Source organism: Copadichromis virginalis, linkage group LG17, assembly GCF_057382275.1.
Source record: "Copadichromis virginalis isolate Kocher_CV1m ecotype Utaka linkage group LG17, C_Virginalis_male_GT1.1, whole genome shotgun sequence".
Lineage (NCBI taxonomy): Eukaryota > Metazoa > Chordata > Actinopteri > Cichliformes > Cichlidae > Copadichromis > Copadichromis virginalis.
Window position 1 is genome coordinate 7169558 of NC_140634.1, and position 25200 is coordinate 7194757.

The 25200-nt window shown below is 40.2% G+C and overlaps 1 protein-coding gene across 2 annotated transcripts; it reads left to right on the forward strand.

Moving 5' to 3' along the window:
- The first annotated feature begins 1576 nt into the window (after positions 1-1576).
- On the forward strand, positions 1577-24832 carry tie1 (tyrosine kinase with immunoglobulin-like and EGF-like domains 1). Of its 2 annotated transcripts, XM_085436536.1 has the most exons (24): positions 1577-1848; positions 2781-3077; positions 3238-3345; positions 3442-3597; positions 4184-4315; positions 6072-6212; positions 6346-6474; positions 6936-7081; positions 9703-9847; positions 9929-10093; positions 10638-10778; positions 13676-13978; positions 14395-14685; positions 14999-15195; positions 15278-15424; positions 15511-15574; positions 15732-15842; positions 18144-18334; positions 18583-18696; positions 19415-19485; positions 20500-20540; positions 23326-23422; positions 23524-23623; positions 23807-24832. In XM_085436536.1, exons 1-24 carry the CDS (start codon positions 1785-1787, stop codon positions 23876-23878), a joined length of 3423 nt encoding a protein of 1140 aa, XP_085292662.1. In that variant the 5' UTR covers positions 1577-1784; the 3' UTR covers positions 23879-24832. The 2 variants fall into 2 exon arrangements, with proteins under 2 accessions (XP_085292662.1, XP_085292663.1); XM_085436537.1 differs by lacking the exon at positions 13676-13978.
- The last annotated feature ends 368 nt before the right edge of the window (positions 24833-25200 follow it).

Below are 25200 nucleotides of genomic sequence, written 5' to 3' on the forward strand. Positions count from 1 at the left end.
AGGGTTGATTCACTCCAGTGTTCCATCATAAATGGATATATAAAGCATATCTGTGCACAGATATCAAAACACACACACTGCACACTGAGGCATCTGTGTTGACCTAGCCTTTGGTCTTTTCCCTTCTGGCTTCCTATAGTGGCTCCACCAAGCTGTGTCTGCAATACGGAACTTTTTTATGTCCTTGAACGTCTTCCTTTCTGCACGCCTTCCTCAGTTGTTTCTCTCAACTGCAGTGACATAGTTTGCAAGACTCTGCAAAATAAATATGTGAAGAGTAAACGAATGAAAAAAGGCTCACAAGGGTGTGCACAACTAGTTTAAGGGTACACTTTGTCGCACATTGCTCTACTGTAAACTTTACTGTTTGTCTTCCACAGCAGTAAGAGCCTGTTCACGTGACATTTCACTATCACTGCTCTTCCTTATTCTGAAGCACATGCAGGGGAAATAAGAGGAAATAAGAAGTTCTGATTTCTGTGCAAAACAGGACCATGCCTCCCACAGCCAAGTGTGAACTTCACGGCCTTTTGTTTGCCACAAGGCCCAAATGGAATCAGTGTAATGTGTAGCCAAAATAGTTTGAACCTGTGTGTAACCATTTCAACTTTTGATTCCCCCCAACTTGAATCAACACCACATCTCTTTATTCTGGATAGTATTTTGACCATTGGATATCGTTTTATTTATCCATTAAGTATCAACACTTTACAAAGCTTATAAAATTGCAGCCTTTGTTTTGTTTTTTTGGGTAATACAATAGAATGTTCCTTGCAGTCTAAAACAGCCTGTGTGTGCTCCCGAAATTGAAAACAGGAAATCTCAAACAATAAGAAGTTGTGTCAGGTTGTCTGAAGTTGCAAGGGAAAAAAAACACTACACAAGTCCGACAGTTTTTGTGGAGAGAATTAGAAAAGGCGTGTTCAGTTTTTTTCCAAATGGACATAGCAAAGTGAGAGCACTTTTAAAAAGTTGGGATCTGAATAGACACAACAAGCATATTGTTCATCATTTCCTGAGGCTGAATGATTGTGAAGGAAAGAGACTGACTGGCCATAAAAGCTGCAGGGATTGTGCGCTACTCATTGAAGTGAAAGAACAAAGCTGTTGCATTTGGCAAAACGTGATTTTGGCTGCCGAAGTATTTGGTATCTGCGCAAGGGCAGCAATTAGGTACAATGTCCGCATTGGAAGATGTTTGGGAAGTGCAGGGTATAGAAGTCAATATATTTTAATAAAATGCATTCATAACTCCTCAAACAGTGTATATTTTAAAATGCTAAATAGCTGATATTTCATGTTTTTGTTGTTGTTGATGAAACCTAAAACAGTTTCATCCTAAATCCATCGTGCACAGAACAGCTGTTCTACTTCTAAAACATGATGTTCAGTGTATGCAAAAGCAATTAGACGAGTGCTTAACGTTCAGCATTGTATTGGAACAAAAAGTGACAAAGTTTGAAGTCATATATACACTAATCGTGGATCGGGGAGTTCTGGAGCGCCAGCAGTCCTCCGCTGTCTGGTGACGCTCTTCCTTCCTTTCCCACCCAGAGAAAGCTGAGCTTCACCAAAAGTTACACTCTCTGCTTAGAGTGACAGTAGAGTGAACTCCTAAAACCAGCTGGTTACCGACGAGATTTTACAAACTGAACGGGAGAATTGGAGGCTTCGACGAGTTATGCGTAAAAAAGCGCACCGTCGTGACGCAGCGTCACCGTTTTGGATGCAGAGCTCACCCTGAAAAGAATCACACGCCGGCAGTTGATTTCCAGCTTTCCCCAATGAGGATTACAAATACCAAGATGATTCTGTGGGTGTTTGCGTTGTGCTTCTTTACTTTATCAGGTAAGAGTGAAACTATTTCAAAACCTGTCTGAGTAGCGAGTAGCTTACAGATGGAGCAACATTTTCGAGAAATCTTATATTAACGGTGTGTGTGTGGGGGGGGGGGGGGGGGGGGGAATGAAAGAACTAACGTCCAAGTTGTACAGAGATAACGCAACCTTCATCCACTTATAGTTTTTAAGCTTTTTTTTTTTCGATTGCCTGAGAGCGATTGTCAGCACAGCGCGTAGATCTATGTACCCTCAGGGAATAAGGAGCTCATCCATGTTTCCTTCCATTGTTCTGTGGATTTGGGGCTCACATACCAGGGAGAAGGAATGCTGGGCAAACTCATATTATTGGATTTGGCACTTTTGTTAATGAATCACTTCAAGAGGCGTTTATGTTTGAACCCAAACCCCAATCGGTATTTTCGTTAATCTTCGTTGATCTTCCCCATTTTAACGCAATATGAAAACAAGGCGTTATTAACAGAAAAAAAGAGTTACAATTTTTCCCTTAGATTCAATATTTATTCCATGTGTCTGATAGACGAGTTTTATGAAATTTATGAAACTAACTTGACACAATCATCTTTAATTTAATGCAGAACTTCAAATCTGACACTTGATCAAAACTGGAATGAAACAGTAGTTCCACACTGCTAACGACTGAGAACTTTAACAGCTCCAAGATGACAATGGAGTAATTTAGTAATGTGTACATTTCTAGGGAAAAGCAATACAAATTGAAAAAAATATGTAAAGATGTAGTGTATGTATTTTCTGTCACTGTGTGAATCACTTAACAGCTGATTAAAAATTATGGGTCTCCCCCCTGAAAAGACAACTCTCCATCTCTCTGAATAATTAAATAAGGTTTGTTACACATGATTAAAAAAAAACTCACACTGCTGCCTTACATCAGAGAATGACTAATGCTCTGTTTTACAGATGCTGTGATCGACCTGACCATGTTCTCTGCAGCCATGATCAGAACACCCGAGAACTTCTCCATCTCTTGTATCAATGGAGAGCGCAACTCTGCCCAGGCTAAGTTGGACATTAAGAAGGACAACAAAATCCTCATGTTCTCCAGTGTCCCACAATATAAAATGCACAAGTCCGGAAATAAAATGGTTGTGGCCAGAGACTTTAGTCGCCTAGAAAACATTGGCATCTTCTACTGTGAATCTTCTCAGGACTTTCCCCCAGTTGAAAAGATCACAATGATTAACAACCTTGACAACGGTGTGTTTGCACTTCAAAAAACAAGACTTTCTTCAGAGAGATTTATTTTATTGCTTAAATCCATTATGCATGAAATACATGTTTAAATGCAACTACTTTCAAGGGTGTGCCATTAAAAAAACAAAACAAACAATAACAGATTCTTTGTTCCTTACAACAGATTTCGTTCCAAATTCCCTCACACTACTTGCTAATGTAGGTGAGACAGTTCACCTCACTATGCACTTGCTCAACCCCCAAAGGAGAGATGTGACCTGGAAGTACAACGGTGAGTCAACGTATGCAACTCGGTACAGAGGAAGGACATTTTTGTGCAAACGCAGGCTCAAACAATGACATTAATGTTGTCGCTTGTTTCTTGCAGGAAACTACTATTATATGACACACTGGATTGACATGTTCAATGAAACTGTTGAGCTAACGGTGGAGAATGTAAAGCTTGACAATCAAGGTATCTACAGTGCCAGCTACGTTGGAGACACCCCTCTCAACGGTGCCTGGATGAGGCTCATTGTCAGAGGTTTGTTGGGTCTCACACACACAAACACACACAATCAATCGGTGTCAGATTAAATCAAGGGTTTTGTAGCATTTTTTGGCTCAGATGTGCAGCTGAACTCACAAAGAATTACACAAGACATGCTAAGGTTGACTCAGTGCACGTTCTGCTTGACTGATTGAGATGCACAAGATTCCCCAGCTCAAAATCTTTCTATTTATATGGAAGCTTGTGGAAAGTTACTGTTAAATACTAGCCTACCCTAAACTGTGAATTCACTATAGGCTACATCTGCACATCTTATTTGGCAAGGCATGTGCAGCACATATGTTTGTGTCATTTCCTTTATCTCAGTACCCCAAAGAAAAATTACAGCATTAACACTATCCCCACCCTCCACCTGCAGCCGGCTTTTTCTTTTTTGTCTCCACCAGATGCACATTTTACTGTCATTTAGCATGCATTCTGTACTATGTATCCTTTTTTTTCATTTAAATAGGTCACATGTGCTTAAAAAACACACAAAAGGCAAAATACATATAAATGCTATCGAAGCTGTTTGAAGTCTCTGTGCTGCTCTAAGTAAAGAATATGTGTTTCTTTGCAGGGTGCCCCAGTCAGAAGTGGGGTCCTAACTGTATCAGAGATTGTCAAGAGTGTCTTAATGGTGGCGTGTGTCATGAAGTGAACGGAGACTGTATCTGCCCTCCAGGATTTATGGGAACACACTGTGAGACAGGTTTGTACTCTACTCAGGCAAACATCTGCATCTGCAGTATTGTATAGGAGAACTTTCTGTTTGTGAATGAGATCAATAAAAAGGGAGATAGAGGAGGATAATACAAAAAGGGTGTGCAAGGTGAAAAAGCAGTGTTAATAAGTCACATGAATTATGTTGACTCACTTACACATTTGGTATAAATATGCACAATCAGAGTCAAAGCCTCGCAGTCTGACTCCTTAACATAAACACTACCAAAAAGAGACAGACAGACTGTGGAGCCTAAGGTTGAAAAATGAATCAGCAAAAACACTGGCAACCGCGTTAGGCTGATCGAGTGAGGCCGAGGCAGTAATATAGCCTTGCGCAGAAACGCTGTTGTTCTGAGTAAATTATTCCTTGTAGGATCAAAGCGATGTTACTTTGACTTCTTAGAGAAAAGATGCAAGCTTTTGAGTCGAAATTTCTTGTACGTAGTCTTAGATTTATTACCTGAGTTGAAAGTTAAGCAGCCATTAGAGTGATGGATGTTTTAATGGTGTTTGTATCACTAATCAGCCTCTGTGCAAATGACACTGGTTAACAAAAGATTGTGTATTCTGGAAAGCACCTTGGGTCACGTACTCTCAAATGCACAAATAGCCATAGACTCCATTACTGTCATTATCTGTATGCGGTAGCTATTTTGTGCTACATGTTTTTCTGTATGCACTTTATTGTTAGGGTTATTATATTTAAAAGCACATCTAGCAAGAGGCACATCAGTTTGCTGAAACTATGTAGCATTAGTTCATACTACTTATGCATGAATGAAGTAGATTAGCTTTTAACTAAGCATCTGATTTCATACATCAACCAATCAGAAAGAACAAAAGAACTCACTAAATGTTATATTGTAAACACACACTAAAATGAGTTCACTCATTAACCACTGGTAGAAAACTAGTAGATCATCAAAATATAAACATATAAATCTTTTTTTTACATTTGGAAGGAAAAGGTTGAGCAGAAGGGTTGAGTACGTGAGTTGCGTCCATGAAAAATCCTCTTCCTCATGCTGTGGGATGTCATCCCATTCTTCAACCAGTATTATCTCCAAGTCCCGGTGTGGCTCTGCTCGTCACTCTGGCACTAACAGCACACCCAAGCTGATCTCTCAGCTGTTCAATTGAGGTCAGGAGTGCAGGCGGGTAGCTCCATCCTCTCAACTCACAAGTTCTAGAGTCTCTTATAAAGCCCACTCTGAACGGGTGAGCGCTGTCATCTTGAAGGACAGAGTTTGGTCTGTCCTTCAAGATGGGATGGTCTTCTCTGGCATTGGCAGAGAGGAGTTTTTACAGGGGAGCAGCTCACATACTCAACTCTGCTGCTCAACTCATAAATGCATTTCCTCATAAACGTGGCTCCATTTAAGGTCAAATGAACAGGCTTTTCAACATAATTGAACAAACATAAATTTCCTAACTTGTTCATGATCATTTTTCATTTCTATTTGGTGAAGTTCACCCAGCATTGTCTTGTGTGTTGAGCTCCGTTATAGTTATAGATAGAAAACTACACATGAGGTACACTGAATTTAAATCTGTCACTAGAGATACCTGAAGACAGCATATTCTACAAATTCTGAAGTTCTTGGCAGTACAGTAAAACATTTAATGCAACTGTGAAACCAAGAAAAAAAGAGTTTCAGAGTTTTAAGGCATGATACCGCAAAACATGAGGAATTTAAACAAACAGATTTGTAATTTTTTTTCCTTTCTCTGATGACTTGCAGCCTGCAGAGAAGGAATGTTTGGTCAAAACTGCCAGGAGACATGTGGTTCCAAGTTGAACTGCAAGGGGCTTCGATTCTGCCTACCAGACCCCTATGGTTGTTCCTGCGCCAGTGGCTGGTTTGGGAGCCACTGTGAGAATGGTATGATACATAATTTAAATAAGATCATGTGTTTTCTTTTTTTTTTTATGACATTTTCTTTTAATGGAGTTTCAATAATGACCTTATCGAGTCTCACACTATGAAGTTTTGTTTTCTTCTATTCTGTTGTCAGCCTGCCATAATGGCATGTATGGGCCAGACTGCAAGTTTAGCTGCAAATGCCAGAACGGAGGCGTCTGCAGCCGTTTCAGTGGATGCCAGTGTCCCAGAGGGTGGAGAGGACAGCACTGTGATAGGTCTGGTAGGTATCTTAACAGCTACAGTGATATGCACGTTTTTTTTTCTCACTATTTCAATATTATTTGCATTCTTCTTGAAATATTGTATATAGACCAGCTATGCAACTTAATAAAACTGTTGCACACACCACACACAAACCATAATGAATGATCTAACTGAACAAGTTACTCTTGAATGTGCAACCTTTTTTAATGCCAAGGGTCACACAGCCTTTGTATTGGCACCTGAATTTGTCAAAAGTGTATTTTTCCTATTTCATCACACACAAAAAGTACAACCACTAGGGGATGTGATTTCAAAATTTGACCAACGGGTGTACTTATATAAATGTTTTTACAAACAGAGTTGCTGCTGTTATGATCTCTTTCTTTACCGTGCTCATTAGTGAAGCATACTTTTTTGTCTTTTTTTGCTGTTCCTTTCTTTTCGTTTCCTGTCCCGTCTCTCTCTCTACATCTTTAGACTGGGCTCCTCAGATTTTGGACTTGGATAGGCATTTGGAGTTGAATCTCAACTCCAAAGCCATGATCCTTTGCTCAGCCACAGGGAACCCCCTGCCCAGTCACAACAGCATTGAGTTGCGAAAGTTGGACAGCACAGTACTTAAGGTAGGAAGACCAGCAGTTGCCAGCAGCACTCCGGCAAGGAAACCTCACAGTAAGCCTGAATACAAGAGTGTTAGTTCAGGCTGAATATCTTGGCAGACCTCCGTGTCGGCCCATATCAGCTAATGGTTCACCTGATATCCTTCTACACATTCATCTAAGTTACTATATGATATTTGCCAAGTTCTTGCTTGAGCTGCTTAATGGCTCAGTCACATTAGGGTAAAAGCAGTACAGCAACCTCTGTTGACCAGGAAAATGATGTGTTTGCTTGGTGATTACAGTGATTTTTTTTTCCATTCAGCAGCTGATTACAAGTAGTTGCAGCAACTAAATAGTCATCCAGTTGGAGGAACCATGCCTCCAAACTATCATGGTTTGAATCAGAGTGACTGCAATCACTGTTGGACAGACTGTTGAACATTTGCAAATAACTGCTGCCTAATTAGTAAACACAGACTGCATGCCAAGACTTTGCAAACCATTTTTTTTGCCTGCAATAGGAGACTCAGCTCAACTAGTTGCTAAATGGTTATATTGTGGCTATATTCCTAAATAAACTGTTCGCAGTTAAATCACTACAGCAACTACGTCACTGTTAGTGGATTCTGATTGGACGAAATGTAAGCAGTTAATGAGAATTTCTGTTTAATATTAATTTCTTCATAAGTGGATGGCAGCAGATTTGCAATAGATGGTAACGTATTTGGGTTTTTTTTTTTGCTAATTTGTCACAGTTATTTACTGTATAAAGAGCAACCCAAACCCATTTAGTCCCAAAGACTGACTGCAGACCGACTCTGTCTTATCGTGTCATTTTATCACCCCAAATCCACTTTGAAGATAGCAACTGACTGCGGGTGGTCACAGACCTCGATGCAAGGCTTGTGTTGTGGTTAACAACTTTCCTGTAGTGTGACTGTAGCATTAGCTTTCCCACATTTTTTGCACATCTGCAAGCTGCTTTGTAGCCCACCGCAACCTAGGCATCGCCATCTGATGTTACTAATGCCTGCTCTATTCTGGAAAAAGGCATTGAAGTCCCTCAAAAAGTGCCATTCTCCCAAATATGGACTGTGCAAGTGGAAATAATCAGTTCTGATTATACTGAATAAGGAAAGATTTATTCATTTAGGACCAAAATTAACTAAAAATATAGGCCTGGTTAGCCAGGCTAAGATTAATTAGGGCCGGATAGCTTCAGTGATAGAAAGTGACATAGCTGGCCAGCTATATATTAATTGTATTAGTTTCTTTTTTTAACTTGTAGTTCTAAATTGGAAGATTATTGTGATATTGAAATATAAAAATAAAATTATATTATTTTTTTCATCGCTCAAAATAAGCGTCGCACTTGCGGAAGCCGGTATGCTCGCCCAAACGCCGTGCATTTATAGAGACTTTCAACCCCAGATAGGCCAATTATGGATCTTCGGAGCCACCTTATGTCAGCAGCTATTCTCAACCGTGAATTATGTTAAAAACAAACACCGCTCACGCCTCACAGATGACAGCTTACAGTCCTGCGTAAAGATGAAAGTGACTTCGTACAGCCCCGGTCGATTTCCAGACGCTGTGCGCAGAGGTTCAGGAGCAGAAGTCCCATTGTAAACCTATCACGGCAGACCCGACGATGTTTCCATGAACACGCTTTTCAGCATCTCTTTATTGACCACTTTTCACACACGGTTGCTGTACGCATACAGCCGGCTGTAGCTTTTCAGACACATACCAACAACAGACGTTGCACAGGCAGCGAGGCGTGATTGCGGGTGCCACTCAGGTGCGTCCGCCTCCCCTGGAGCGGCTCTGCAGACCACGCCCCGCCACACACATTAACCAGGTAAAATACATATTCAGGCAGAATTTTAGTTCAGCTGGGTGTCTTTCCTTTTGTTATATTTCTTTAAGAGTTCAAAATGTGTTAAATACATAAATAAAATGTAATTTTCTCTGTAGCGCTTCATGGATTAATTAAGCAACACAACTTTGTTCACACAAAGCATAAAGCTGAAAAACAATATATATAGTGTTATCTGCATTTTAGATGTCAAAAAATATTTGCGGTTCCCAGTGTTTTCTTTTGCGTGGAAACCGGGTCCAAATGGCTCTTTGGGTGTTAAAGGTTGCTGCCCCCTGTTCTAGTGTAATCGAGCAAAAAAATTTATGAAGAGTCTTCAAACAAGTCCAACTGTTTCTTTAAATTTGTAAAGTCTCTCTCTAAAAAGTAAAGAAAGTGTAAAATAGAACGAATGAAAGAACTTTTATTTGGGGTTTAAACTTTGTTTTTATGTCAAGCCCGATGAATGCAAGCTCGAGTCATGTTCTGAGGAAGTCAGCAGCACAATGGCCCAACCAGATAAGGCTGTATCACTCCACAGTGCAGCAGTCACCATGTTTTGCCTTTAAGTGATATGTTCAGTTTCTGTGTTATTGTTTCTCCGCTGTTTCCTTGATAATAGACACACACTGTTTAAAAAAAAAGAAAAGGAAAATTTGACCACCAGAATTTTCTCAAAGTGTTGGAAAAAGTCAAAATGATCCCAGCAGTTGGATCTAAAAAAAAATAATAATAATATTGCAGCATATTTCATTGCCTCCCTGTGTTACACATGTATTTGCAGGCCTCTCGTACTGTCATGGACTCAAACAGGAGCACTGCTGAATTTGATATCCCTAACCTGAGCGCTGAACAAGAAGGCTTGTGGGAGTGCAGGGTGTCCACCGATGGAGGCCAGGACTCGCGTGAATTCACCCTCACTGTTAAAGGTGAGTGATTTACGACATTTTAAAGTTCTGTACAGACAGGTGAATTTCAAAATAATAAAAAAAGATCCTGCTTCTTTTCAGTGCCCCCGATGCCCATTACTGCTCCCAAATTGCTGGAAAAGAGAAGCAAGCAGCTGCTGGTGATGCCAGTGTACACCTCTGTGGGAGATGGCCCCATCATCTCAATCAGAGTCCTCTATAAGCCTGTGGAGAATAAAAATGAAGACTTGTGGTCCTCCATCATAGGTATACGGGAAAAACATATTCATGTAGTCATGCAGTCAGTCTTTATCAGAAAGAAGAGCAATCACAGATAATTATTTTTTTTACTTTTTCTTTTATTGCATTGCAGCAACAAAAACAAAGATTGCGTAAATCTCCGTTATTTCAACACACTCTCAGTTCAGCCAAAGATATAATGTATTAGCTAAAGCAAGAAGCATGATTAGGACAACAGATTGCACAAATTTAAAATAAAAACTGTTCTCAATGGAAAATCTAAAAAAGTTAAAAAATAACAAATTGTATTTGTTAAAAAAAACACCCCAATCGGGTCTATAAACAAAAGAGATCTTCTCAGAGACTGGACATCGTGTTCCGTTAAGTTTGAGTTCACATCTGTTTTTCCCCCACCTAAAGACAACAAATGTTAAACATATGTGTTGAAGTGTATGTGTGTAATGTTATTTAAAACACTTCAGACACTCTGTGTTTCTGCTTAATAATCCTACTCTAAAAATGAATGAAAACTTTGGCTCACCAGCCTATCCTAAGTCAATTTTCCTTTCAGTTTATAGTGACAAAGAGCCTATCACACTTATGAACCTGGAGCCCTCAACACGCTACTACGTCCGTGTCCAGCTGAGTCGTCCTGGGGAAGGAGGAGAGGGGGACCCGGGGCCGCAAGCCATAATGGAGACCGACTGTCCTGGTGAGACCTGCAGATAAATTTTACAGACCACACAAACTTTGGACATGTGTATATTTATCTGGGAAAAAATATCAATTTTCCTGACCACAGAACTTAAGCGAGCTCAATTATTTTAAGTCTGGTTAGTGTAATAGTGAAGTGTTTTTCCCATGCCTGACTCAAGTTTAGAGCAAATATAGAAAAATGCAAGTGGAATGATTTATGGGTGTTTCTTTTAAAAACAACAACAACAACAACAAAAAACGGAATACCATAGAAGGTATTAAAAAGTGTAATTTTTTTATCGGCCTATTAGAAGTCATGACCCCGTTTAAAGCAGTAACAACCTGTATTCAAGAAGCAATAGCAGGTTTATTCCTAAGTGAAGGCTGGGCAGAGGGAGAGAGCATATTAGAAAGAGCAAGTGCAGAAAAAAGAACATGAAAAAGTGTTTTGAAGTGCAGTTAATCGTAGTTCTACTAAGCTTGAGTCTCTTACAATGTCTGAGGTCCGCGTGTGAAATGGATCTAAAATGATCTGTTGATGATAGTTTATGCCTGTCTCTTGCACAAACATAAACTATTGACATTAGTGTAAATTTTGGAAAAGCAACACTAAATAGATTCTCCTGGCTGGACTGAGGACGTTCCATTAATGTTTAAGTCAAAAACTGGAATGGAAAATGAAATAAATAAAACTGTGCATCAACAAATACTGGATTTATCTTAGCCATTTGTCCATTTTATTTTGAAATGTACTGCCATAAAGGGACTTGAAGTCTACCTTTGGGGAAAATATAGCATTCTGAGCTGGTTAATCACAGACAAAAGGACAGAGTAACGAGGTCCATATAAGATAAGATAAGATAAGATAGAACTTTATTAATCCCTCGGGTGGGTTCCTCTGGGAAATTCGACTTCCAAAAAAAGCACAGCAACGACCGAAGTTACAGTTACAGAACTGTTATATATAATATAACTGAGGGGCGGAAAGCAGACAAACACAGCGCTATTTAAAGCTAGCGCTGTTGTAAACTAACTGCTGCTCACCCCATTTCTGTGAAAACTCAAATTAACATCAAGAAAATCATCCATCAATTAGGATACATGGGTAACACTAAAATATGATCTGCAACTTAATTCAGCTTAATTCCCTTGTGATGGAATGGAATTTAAATTATTTTATTTGAAATTATAATGTAATTATGTTACTTACAAAGCAGGTGCACTAGAATTAGGGGGTTCAAATTCATTTGTAGTGAAAAAATCCAACACAAAACAATATATCCCCGTCTAACTTGTAAGTATGGAGGTAAAGGGCACGGGCCATATTATGGAGGGGGTTAATCTTGCCTTTTTACATCTTTATTTAATATTCATTATATTGGTTGCATGATAGATGTTTTATTATTCAATATTCCCTTTGAATTTACAAATATGATTGTGCATAAACTGTTCTCCTTTTTTAACTTTTCACTGTTGAAACATACATACACACACACACACACACACACACACACACACACACACACACACAGCTTTGTTCTGCATGGCACAGATAGATTCTGCATGGCCTACCACTCGGGTAGGTAGCCGTTTTGGTTCAGGGTGCCTCTCACTCTGTACAACTCACCGACCCTGGACCATCACACTTCCTCCTCTAAGTTTGACAGTTGATGCCACACACTGTGGAACCCTCCTTTTGCCTACTTGATAGAACACCAAGATCCTGCGTGATGAACCGAAAATCTTAAATTTCATCCTTCCATCTATCTATTTGCTTCCGCATATCCTTTTCAGGGTTACGGGGGGCCTGGACCCTATCCCAGCTGTCTTAGGGTGAAGGGCAGGGTACACCCTGAACAGGTTGCCAATCTGTCGCAGGGCTAACACATAGACAGAGACAACCAATCGCACTCACATTCACTCCCACATTCACACCTATGGGCAATTTAGTGTTTCTAATTAACCTAACCCCACTAACTGCATGTCTTTGGACTGTGGGAGGAAGCTGGAGTACCCGGAGAGAACCCACGCATACATGGGGAGAACATGCAAACTCTCTGCTGTGAGGCAACAGTGCTAGCCACCATGCTGCCCAAATTTTGATTCATTAGTCCATAATACCTTCTTCCAGTCTTCAATAGTCCAATGGCGGTGCTTCATGGCCCAGACAAGCCTCTTTGTCTTATTCTCACGTCTTAGCAATGGTTTGCTCCTCGTCCTGTCAAACCTGCAGCCTGAAGTCTTCTCTTCACAGTGAAACTGAGACTTGCTTACTACGACCAATATGAAGCTGTGTTTGAAGCTGTTGTCCTGTGAGCTGTCTATCACACAAACTTTTAACTCTCAGAAACTTGTCCTCTGATTCAGTTGTGGCTTTGGGTCTGCCACACCTCTTCCTGTCAGAGTTTCTGCGGAATTAGTAGCACCAGCTTTCAGTGCTTAATCCACCATCATTGCTGCAGAACAGTTTTAAATTGGTAGCCCATTTTGTGCTCCCTGAAAAAGGCCTTACAGTATAATTCTGAAATGTACATTATTTTTCAGTTTTGAGTAGCCCTACCTTTTTAAAAAAAAACAAAAAACCTCTGGCATATTCATTGGACTTGAATGACTTGAATTGCAATAAATAAGTGGAAAAATTGGGGTGCTCCTAAACCAGTAGTGTGTATATAATATATTTATAAATTGAACAATAGAACATCCATCCCAACTTATTACCTCCTTATTCTTGTGCACCTCACTCTAAGTATTTGTTGGTAAATATAATATAATCACAATTTAATTTCAAACACAATACATTTGAAGTCCATTTAATTACAGTGAAATGTTTCATATTATATATAAAGTGTTACCAAAAAGTGTACCAATAGATCGTAGTCCCCACAGCTCATCTTGTGTTCTCTGTTGCTGCAGAGCCCACAATTCAACCTGAGATTGACAGCAGCTCGGTGGAAGGCCGCAATGTTACTGTACGTTGGCGATTACCCGGCAGCAAAGCCATTAATGCTGGCAGAGCCACTGGCTTTTTAGTGCAGCTCTTCGGGCCGCCACGTTACAGTGAGAAACTTCAGGAGGTTGACACCCTGCTCAATGTGCTCTCCACCAAGTTCCACAACCTGGAGTATCAACAAGACTACACTGTGGTGGTGCGCCTCATCAACTGTGGCAGCCAGGGCCCGCCCTCCAAACGCTACCATTTCCACATCAACAGCCAGGGTAACTAAAACCTGCTGGTTAGAGAAAAAAAAGCTGCAAAGAAGTTTTAAAATGTAAAGCAGTTCATCATTCACTTCTCGCAGCTTGTGGCACAACATTAAGTGTATTGCAATATATTGCGCCCTATAGGTTTTAGCCTTGGTTTAAACACTCAGCTGTATTTGGAGCTCGCCTTTTACTTAGCAACTCTCTCTCTGCCCAGAAGTTGTGTGTAAATTGAAGGGGGGGAAATAGCAGCTGATAGATGTAAAGCCATAATCTATGCATATGATTCTTTTAAATCCTTAATAGTCAAACGTTCCTCAAGTAACCAGTCTTGAAGTGTCTGGATTAGATTACCTGCTTGATTTCAGAATGTGTGGTAAGAAAGATTATTTTTGATTGATTGTAACAGCTCTAATGTTTCTGTATCTAAGGTCCATCATCCCCACTCAACGTCAAGGCCGTGCCTCTGTCCATGTCAGCCATTCAGGTGAAGTGGCAGCCCCCTGACGACCCAAATGGAGGTATCATTAAATATATCATAGAGTACCAGCCAGTCGGCCAGGTGAGCCCCCACCCTTGGGTGGACACAGACGATGGGAACAAGACCACCAAAGATGTGACGGCACTCAATGGCAGCACAGTCTACCAATTCAGAGTGAGGGCTTTCTCTAAAGTGCCAGGAGAGTGGAGCAACTATGTTCAGGCAAAGACACAGGGGGATGGTAAGCAGGAAGCTCCTCATAATGATCAAGTCACATAGAAGGTAAAATATAGACGGCAACATGCAAAAGGTTCCAAATGAGACTGTGTTATATTCTTAAGTTTGATATTTTTGATAAATTTTAAGTCTCAAATATGGGACCTCATAATCTTATCTCCAACCTCTTCACTACTGTATTTGGTTGGCTCCTCCAGTTGACCAGACCACCCACACATGGATTCCATGTTTCCAAAATTCCATATTTATCTCCCCCGTATTTAAATCTTCTTTCTCTCCTCTTCTTTTTTTTCACTCTGTCTTTTTCCCAATGCTAGAAAAAGCTTCTCCAACCTTTACCCCTACCACCCTGGATGTGATTGGCCAGCCCACTGACAGTTATCAGCTGTTAATTGCGGTGGTGGGTTCAGTGACTGTCACCTGTGTGACTATACTGTTGGCACTGTTGGCTCTTTTCTTCATCAGGAAGACGCTGCTGAACCGTCGCCGCACGTTTACCTACCAATCTGGATCGGTGAGCATTCATTCTATTCCGGTTGACTTTGCAGCCACTGAGAGAAATTATTTTGCTGACTATACACTGTTTATATCTCCAGGGGGAGGAAACTATTCTGCAGTTTAACTCAGGAACTCTGACCCTGACACGAAGGCCAAAGCCCACGCCAGAGCCCCTCACCTATCCAATCCTTGAGTGGGAGAACATAAAGTTTGAAGATGTCATTGGAGAGGGAAACTTTGGCCAGGTGTTTAGACTTTCTGAACGTTGCAGTGTTCCCTGTGGTTGCCATTCTCTTCGCAACACTTGAGCTAACTGTGGTTTCAATAACAGGTTATCAAAGCCATGATCAAGAAGGACGGCAACAAAATGAGCGCAGCCATCAAGATGCTGAAAGGTATCTGAGCCACACATTTATCATTAAACTGATACAGATATAGTCGTTAGACATAACATTAAGACACCGTACGGCATTCTGATGTGTAATTTTCATTTCAAATACTGCTTTGCTTGCACTTTGCTTAACAATGCCCATCATGTTGTTCTTCCTGCAGAGTTTGCCTCAGAAAATGACCACAGAGACTTTGCAGGAGAGCTGGAGGTCCTGTGTAAACTAGGCCAGCATCCCAATATCATCAACTTAATAGGAGCCTGTGAAAATAGAGGTGAGTGAGCAACATCTAGTGGCTGTAATGAGCATTGACGCACTATTGGCTGTTCGGGAACAGTAATTCACAGGTGAAACAAACTGCTGTTTCAGTGTCACAAGTATACGACTGCCTTACAGTTTAGTGACCAGGTTGTATAAACTGTATACTACAGAAATCTATACATCAACAATCTGATGTTTCCCTAAACAAATCCAGCTGAAACCCAACAACCATACAATATGACTTTCCTCAGCAGATGATGTTTGGTCACTTCTCGTGGAAGCAGATACACCATCTAGTTTGGTTGTTGGTGTGATTTCATCTGTAGAATATATACCAAACTGCGTGATGGATACATTGGTATGTGTCAGAAAACACACCTAGAATCGCTCTAAAGATTCAAATAGCCTAAAGAAGGTTTTCTTTAGAGAAATAGGTAAACAATATGGTGCTAATATACAGCATCTTTATATCTTTATCAAGATTTAAATGTAATCTTATACAAAAGCCTGTGTTCAACAAACTGTACCCTCAGCAGATTCCTTATTCAGCTCATTCCTTCTTAATATGCAGCGCTGTACTTGAACAGTTTAAATTCTTCTTACTTGAGATGCAAACAGATACGCCCGTCCCATCTGACTCTCTGTCATCTGCACCTGGAAAACCCCAGAATGTGTCCAAACGAAATAATCTTCGCCTGCCAGAAGCATTTGCGCTATCACATGTGTTTGATTTGTCCGCGCGCCTAACAACCAAACAGCTGTGGCATGCATTAATGTATTTGTATAAGGTTTCCTTCATGATCCCTACCTCGAAGTATCAGTTTACGCCAGTGTCTTCTAAATTGAATCATTTAATTACTTCTGTTTGATCAAAGACTGGAAGCACATGAGAAGCACCTCTGTGCACCTCTTGTTACAAACAAGTCGACCTTGAAAAAATAAACGCTCGCTTCGAAGTAGCGCTTAGCTCTGCAGACCTTATCTCTTCTTTGTTTACACCCTTGATTAATAATCATGAACATGCATGTGCACACAGATGCAGCACACATACTTGAAAAGATTTAAAGAAAACCTCGAGTGTTTTCTTCATTTAATTTCATGGAAAGAGCAACAGAGGAAGGAGGGGGTGAGCACGAGGGAAAAGAGGTCAGGAGGGAGGAATGTTTCAAGAAAGTGGGGAGAGAGGAGAGCGAGCAAGTAAAAATTTTAACATCAAAGAAGATTTCGACGAATGGTCATCAAGAAAAAGTGCTAATTGGCAGGAAGTATTGCTACCGTCTGTGTAACTGCACTTCCTTTGAAAGGAAAGCTGTAAAGAAAAGTCGCTGGCTAGAAGAGGAAACACAAACTTGACTTTTTGTCAGTTTTGCATTTAATGTCTTTAAGGGAGAGATTATGGTGTCGTTTTCAGCTCTCACCCTATCTCGTCTTACTGAGATCTGGAACAAATTTGCTCTCCTCCTGTACTAGAAAAACAAGGTGTGTCCGGAAGGAATTCACCGCTGAGCTACTGAACACAAGAGGAGGGAATAAATTCAGATGATATTTGATATACTCTTAAAAGTAGAAGATAACGATTGAACGAAAAGGTCACGCCTCTCCACAGAGCTTTCATAGCAGTCTCTCTCTCTCTATTCCAGCTATGTGCTAATACTAACATGACCTCACATTCTTACTGAGCTTGGTTATTCTTCAGGTGATGGGGGTTTTGGAGCAGATGACCTGTCACCGTTCCATATTGAGAAACTCTTCTTTTGCAAGAAACATGGCATGTGCTTGATTAACAGACGCTTTTGTAACTCACAAGTAAAATAATTGTATTATGTTCCAGTTCTTTGACCACTCTGCCCATAAACCCGTTATTCTTTCCTTTCACATATGGTACTTAGTAATTGTGTTGGCACTGTCCCTGGTCCTAGTGAAATCAACATGAAACTCTTCCAACAACTACAAATGCCTGTAGGAACTCTGGCTCTGGCTGGAAGCTGTAATCTATTAGCAAAGCTTCAGCCATCTGGTTGAGTTCTGTGAGGATTTTACAAAAGGTCTGGTGTACATCTGCTGTGTCAAAGACCAAAGAGTTGAAGGTCAAGCCCAGTACAAGCTGTAGCTGGGTCTCTTTCCAGGCAAATCCAAGCGAGTCAGCCAAGGTCAAAGTCATAGTATGTTGTAAAAATAATACAATTTCATTAAAATGGTCTGTCTGAGCCAATAGCAGTTTGCACAGATGGAAGGTAATATGTTTATTAGCAGGTGGCATGGCCTTTTCTTATTGACAGAGATATCAGTCCATCTGTCTCTCTGTCTGCTCCAGGTTATCTGTACATAGCCATAGAATACGCCCCCTATGGTAACCTCCTTGACTTCCTGAGGAAGAGTCGGGTGTTGGAGACGGACCCTGCCTTTGCCAAAGAGCACGGTACTGCTTCCACCCTCACCTCCCAGCAGCTGCTGCAGTTTGCTGTGGATGTTGCGAATGGGATGCATTACCTCAGTGACAAACAGGTAGGAGGAGGAAGGATGAGCAACCTTAGCTGCTGTTTTGTGCCTGTTGGTGATGGTGCTTTTTTATTTCTGAACAAATGATCTTAGATCTGATTAAAGTCTCAGTTTTGCATGAAGTTGTGACCTAAAACTAGATTTTTTTTTTCAGATTTGTTTACAGGTTCATTTTTAATTTTGCTTAAAATTGTTGTATCTGTATCTTTGTCATGACACCGCTTCCCTCCCCTCCTCTGCTCTCTTGGTCCTAGTTCATCCACAGGGATTTGGCAGCGAGGAATGTTCTTGTTGGGGACAATCTTGTGGCTAAGATAGCAGATTTCGGTCTGTCCCGTGGTGAGGAAGTCTATGTTAAGAAGACAATGGTGAGTGGTGGGGGTTATGTTTTGGTTTAGCCTTGCAGAAAGCACCGGTTGCTTGAGACTAAAACAAAGCAGTGTTAGATGTTGCCCCCCCCCTTTTTTTTTTTTTTCCTTTTATTAGAGTGGATTGCATGTGTTGTTCTCACCTTTCACATGCTGAAAACGGCAGAAGACAAAGGAGCTGTACAGCAAAACATTTATCAGCAGGCTGCTGCAGTCTGTGACTGCATAAAGCCATATCTTTAGGCTGTCAGCGTATCTGTAGATCTGCATTAACTCACATATAGTTAGCTAAAAAGATTATATCAAGCTGATCAAATGAAACAGTCCAAGGGGATAAGAGGTTGTTATTTCTTTTTTTTTTTTTATAATTTCAGCTGTTTTTGTTGTTTTTAATGGTATAATACTGTTCAGACAGTCACTAATTTTCACAATAATAGAGCGCCTGCAGAGGGCAGTCATGTTTAGGTTTGTAAACTCCAGCACGTGCAGTGTTTGTAGAGCAGATTACCATCTTACTGTAATGGGCAATAGACTTAATAATGTAATGTGGCACCACTTTATAATACAGTTTAAACCCTATTTTTCTTATTATCATTTCATGCATTCATCTTTTTTATTTAATACTCAAACATAAATGATGTCAGAACAAGATTAAAACATGCCATAACACACCAGAGCTGCAAGATTTGACATGAATCTGTTGTTGCTTCACTTTCAGGGGAGACTGCCGGTACGCTGGATGGCCATTGAGTCCCTGAACTACAGTGTTTATACAACAAAGAGTGATGTGTAAGTTTTTTACATTTTTTTTACTAATATGCTGGGATATATTATTCCTCAGAAATGAGAACTATTGGTAAAGTGGTTCACAAACACTTCCTGAAAAACATGGTTTCCGTATTACAATACATAGGTCTTTATAATCATAATTCCTCCCTCTATTTCTTATTTAATATCTTCAGAAACCTTATTTGCTACTACTCCTAGTAAAGTTTTGATTAGACATGCCACAAAGTGCCTCACCACAGAAAACAACAAATCATCCGTCTGTCACTGGTGGAGTGATAATAGTGTGCTGCACAACTGATAAGCACAATCAGGAAGCCCTGGGTACAACTTAGCAGGCAGACAGACACGTTGGCATGTCAACTGGAACCTATTTATACACAGCAGAGAGTGCAGCATGGCCAACGGAAAAGTGTGAATGCTGCTCAGAGGGCCAGAGAGTTGTAAACATTTGTAAGAGACACAATGTGAGACGTCGCGAAACGTGCTGCGGGGAAGAAATCGAACAAAACAAACGGACAGGCTGACGGCACGAACAACACTTGTCTGCTCATATGATCTACCACACTGTTCTGTGACAAATGAAAGCCGTGGTATTTCTCTGAAGAGAAATTTGCTAATCAGATAGCAGGGAAGAGGTTGTTTTTCTGACGCTCGGTTCCCCTTAAGTTTCTGCGTTCATTTTACAAACAATCTTCATTTTAACAATTAAAGAATCAAATATCCTCCTGTTATTCTGTTTGATGTTTGTGGTTGTGTTAAATACTTCCATTTTGAGTAAGAGGTATCTATATTGCTTGTAAAAGCATGATAATCAGAATCTTTCAGAATCTTTTGTCATCTACAATCTGTATATTTTTGCAGCTAGCTGCTTTGCAAGGCACCAGATATAATCAACAAAGATATGATCGACAAAAAGAAACATGAAAATGCTTCCAAGAGCCAGTATTTAAATTGTTTAAGCTTTGTTACAGTTTTACTAAGCTTTGTGTCTTAACTTTGTATCTTCTCTAACAGATGGTCTTTTGGAGTTCTTCTCTGGGAAATTGTAAGCTTAGGTAAGCATACAGCCTCATATAGTGCAGAAACTACACCATTTACTTCTATATTTTTAAAACAGATGTCAGAGCCACATTGTGACAGGCTAACAAAAGTTGAATCCCCATAAACTGTTTGTAATGAAGCATCTGCTCTTTCTAGGGTCTATGGGAAAGAAAAAAATAAATGATCTGAATTAAAACCAAATGAAAAACAGGATGACTTACATTTGCATACATGTGTAAACACATATGTGCATGTAAATACACGTGACGACCAACCACACAGTCAACAATAAAGTTTGCAGTCATAATCAATTGTATTTATACTATAATGTTTATGCTTCCTCTTTGTTACTGTTTAAAAGGCAGTACAAAACCAGTACACTTCCCCTTATAGACCTGCGTCCAGTGGCAGTCCTAGCCTGTTTGGCACCCTGGGCGAACACTCCCTCTGCCCCCCCCCCACACACACACACACACACAAAACATATTAAGGATTGTACATTAACATAAAACTGTTGTACACACACACACACACACATATGAAGAGAGAGAGGGAGAGTATGCATAGTATGCAAACGGCCACCAAACAGCCATCATAATTCGTCATACAATGAGAACTGGACAAATCAACAATTGACAATGACTAATTAATAGTAAAATCTGTAACATAATGTATTGTTTGGAGTTTAGTCTGTTACTGTTGCTATTTTTTACCATTTCTTCTTAGAGCAACTGTAAACCACAAAATTTCCTTAGGGATTAGTAAAGTATTCTGATTGAATCTGATTGATTCTGATGCCCTTACTCCCAACAAATGGGCGACAGAAAACCAATCGGTGCCTATGCCATTCCCAATATGCGCTGGCTGATGTCGGGGCAGCATGAGTACGAGCATTTATTTTTTATTTTTTTTGCCGATGCCCGGGATGCTGCCCCAGGCAACCGCCCGTGTCGCCCGTATCTAAAACCGCTACTGCCTGCGTCAATGTTATGACTCAGAATTCTTTAGAACTTTCATAATGTGTTTTCATATTCAGGGATTGTCAAAGCTGAGGACCTCTGTCTTCAGGTGATGTTATTTAAGTCACATGTGCAGTTTTACAGCAGCCATTTTTTCAAGAAAACATTTTACGACCTCAATTGCAAAAACGTCGGGACATTGTGTAAAATCTAAATAAAAGCAGAAGGCAGTCATTTTAAATTTTATTTCATCTTTTATTCACAGTAGAATATAGAACAAATATCAACATTTTTAAGCTGTAGCATTTTACTATTTTATTAAATATTAGAACTTGAGTTGAACTACAAAGACATGACTGGAGGAATATTTTATAACTAATTAGTTTAATTAGCAACATGACTGTAACATGACTGGGTGTAAAAAGAAGACCTTACACAGACAGAGTTTCTTAGAAGTAAAGATGTAAAAATCTGTGTCTACAAATTGTTGAACAATTTCAGAATAATGCACTCAGTGTAAAATTGCAAAGACTTTGAACCATGTATAATCTACAGCAGCAGTCCCAACCTTTTTTGCGCCACGGACCGGGTTATGTCTGACAATATTTTCACACACCAGCCTCTAAGGCAGGGGTGTCAAACTCAAATACACAGTGGGCCAAAATTCAAAACTGGAACAAAGTCGCGGGCTGACGTTAATATTTATTGAAAAAAAAAAAATCTTCCTCTAGATATAAGAATGAATCTTTTCTTATGGACTCAAACAAGTTTTGCTGAAAAACTGAATATGGAACAAGCAAAGCTTAATACTAAACAATATATATATTAGCTGTATAATACCAGTAGGCCAGCTCTAATAATAATTTGGTATGGCTTCGCGGGCCAAATATAATTAGGCTGCGGGCCAAATTTGGCCCGCGGGCCAGAGTTTGACACCTATGCTCTAAGGTGTCGCGGATAAATACAACAATATAAAACCAGTACTGGTAACAAAAGAAGACGATTTATTTATAACACACGGGAAAAAACCCAGGGAAACCGAGTTAATGATAAAAACGATAAAAACCAATAAAACCCCTGAAAACCATAAATTTCACACCTGAGCCACAACTTTCGCAGCGCGGTACCAAACGACTCACGGGCCGGTACTGGTCCGTGGCCTGGGGGTTGGGGACCGCTGATTTACAGTACATAATAGAGTACATCGACAAAAGCTTCAGGAAATCTGGAGAAATCTCTGTGTACAGTGGACAAGGTCAAAACTCAATGCTGGATGCCTGTGATCTTCAAACATTTTGAAAGGTGTCATTAATTAAAGATGTATACAGGTTTTAGATCAACATATGCTTCATCCAGACAGCATCTTTTTAAAGGTAGACCTTATATATTTCAGCAAGCTAAGCCTAAGCCGCATACTGCAGCTATTACAACAGCACAGAGTTTGGGTGCTGAACTGAGCTGCCGTCAGTCCAGACCTTTAAACGATTCAAAATATTTGGTGCACCGTGACAAGAAAAAAAATGACCAAGAAGACCCAGGACTGTTGAGCAGCTAGAATCATATGTCAGACTAGAATGGGACAACATCCCTCTCCCAAAAGCCAGTAAGCTGCTCTACTCAGTGCACAGACTCTTGTTTAATTAAAGAAGCGGAGATGCTACACAGTGATACATAAATATATCCCTGAAACATTTTTGAAATGTGGTGTTGCCATCAAATTCAAAATGAGACAATATTAAATAAAATACGGGTCTGTGAGAGTGTTTTTAATTGACATTTTACACATCGTCCCACGTTGTCCTATTCAAGTTCTATGACGTTCTGTGTGTATGTGCTTCAGGTGGCACACCGTACTGTGGGATGACATGTGCTGAGCTTTATGAAAAACTGCCACAAGGCTACAGAATGGAGAAGCCCAAAAACTGTGATGATGAGGTGTAAGTAGTCTGTATCTTATAGCTAGTGATTATCAAATTACACAGCCCATTATGGCACTGGGTTTTACCATATTTATCACTGTGTTAATGTTTGTCTCCAGTTATGAGCTAATGAGGCAGTGCTGGAGAGATCGGCCCTATGAGAGACCCCCCTTCTCCCAAATCTCTTTGCAGCTCAACAGGATGCAGGAGGCCAGGAAGGTAAGGCTTCATTTGCATTATGTTGGTAGAAAGGGAAGAATAGAGAAAAACATCCTGTTGTTATTATTTGGGCATAAAAAACAGAACTAGAAATGTGGGCTAAAACAGGGTTTTTGTTGTTGTTGTAGTAAGACACTTCACTTGCATTCACTTTCTTAATCATGAGGTTTAATCTGTTTTCAGGCTTATGTGAACATGGCTCTCTTTGAGAACTTCACCTATGCTGGGATTGATGCCACAGCCGAGGAGGCCTGACTACCAGCCCCCCCAGACCCTCGCAGGCCACAAAGCTCCAAGAGAAAATCACAAGGGAGGCTGCCACGTTACTGCCACCCCCCACCAACTAGGCGTCAAGACAGGAGGACTAGGCGCTCTACTTCAACCACCCAGCTATAGATGGAGGACTGTGAAAGGACACTGTCTGGAAGTACTACAGGTGTAAGGAGAAGAGGCGTACTGCTGGGTCCTTGATGGATAGATGTGTCTGCTACTAACCTTGTGGGAACTATGAACCCCTGTCACAAAAAAAGGAAAGAAGACACAAAGTCTTAGAGAAACATATACAGCATTCCATCTTTTCCTTTTCCAGCAGTTATAATGATGGAAGTTTTTCTCTGAGCACTGATATGGAGCTATGTGACTTGCTGAAACACCACAGGGTCTGTGGGGTGTCCGTGCTGGACTTTTCCCCTCCATTTCTCAAAATGGAGAACATCTTTTCACAGAGAGAAAATAAAAGAAAAAGACAGTGCTGTCAAATAAGACACGACAAGTTCTCAACGCCGCTCAAGTGTCAAGACAATCAATTGTGATGGAAAGATGTCCAATGTAGCACTTAAAAGTAGCTTTACGCTGTCATCTTTGTGCTTTTACTATTTGCCTATCACTGCCATATGGATGTAACTGTATATACTTGCCTCATTTTTAATAGATCAAACTCTCCTATTATAGGAATATAATCAGAGTTATAGACTGATTTAAAAACTATGATGGATTTCATGTGTTGCATGCAAATTTCCATCGCAAGAGAAATTATTTGGAAGCCTACAAGTAATACAGAGAAGTAACCTTTGTAGTTTTTTTTAACATTATAAAAATGTAACACCGACGATAATCCACTCTGTGAGTATGTACAGTATCTGTTCATTAACTGGTTTCCTTAATAAAGGTTTTATGTGGTGACTGGATTCATCGCCACAAGTAGTTTAATTCCTTTTGTCGTAGTTCAATTTTGTGCAACTGATCTTTTTTTTCAACTTCAGAAAGAGGTGATTATTTTGGTGTGCTGGCCCTTTTAATAGTTAAGATGATGGGAAGAGGCCAGGCTACTGGGGACCAAAGTGAACTCAGGAACACTGGCTGCCTGCACTGAGCTGATCTGTCACTGGGTTTCCTTTACACACCAACCACAAGCACAGAACTGTCAAACATCGTAAAAGCCTGCCAGCTTCCTGACTATGGCACATGTGTAACAAGGGAACAGCAGTGGCCCTAGATTTATTTTTATACCATATTACTCAAAAATCTGACCTTTGAACTTAGGTTGTCTACAGCTACTTCTGTTATCCAATAGTTTG

Coding starts and splice junctions, on each gene's coding strand:
- tie1 (XM_085436536.1), top strand. CDS start 1,785: ATGAGGATTACAAATACCAAGATGATTCTGTGGGTGTTTGCGTTGTGC. Junction 3,346..3,441: donor TGTGACCTGGAAGTACAACG/GTGAGTCAACGT, acceptor TGTTTCTTGCAG/GAAACTACTATTATATGACA. Junction 9,848..9,928: donor ATTCACCCTCACTGTTAAAG/GTGAGTGATTTA, acceptor GCTTCTTTTCAG/TGCCCCCGATGCCCATTACT.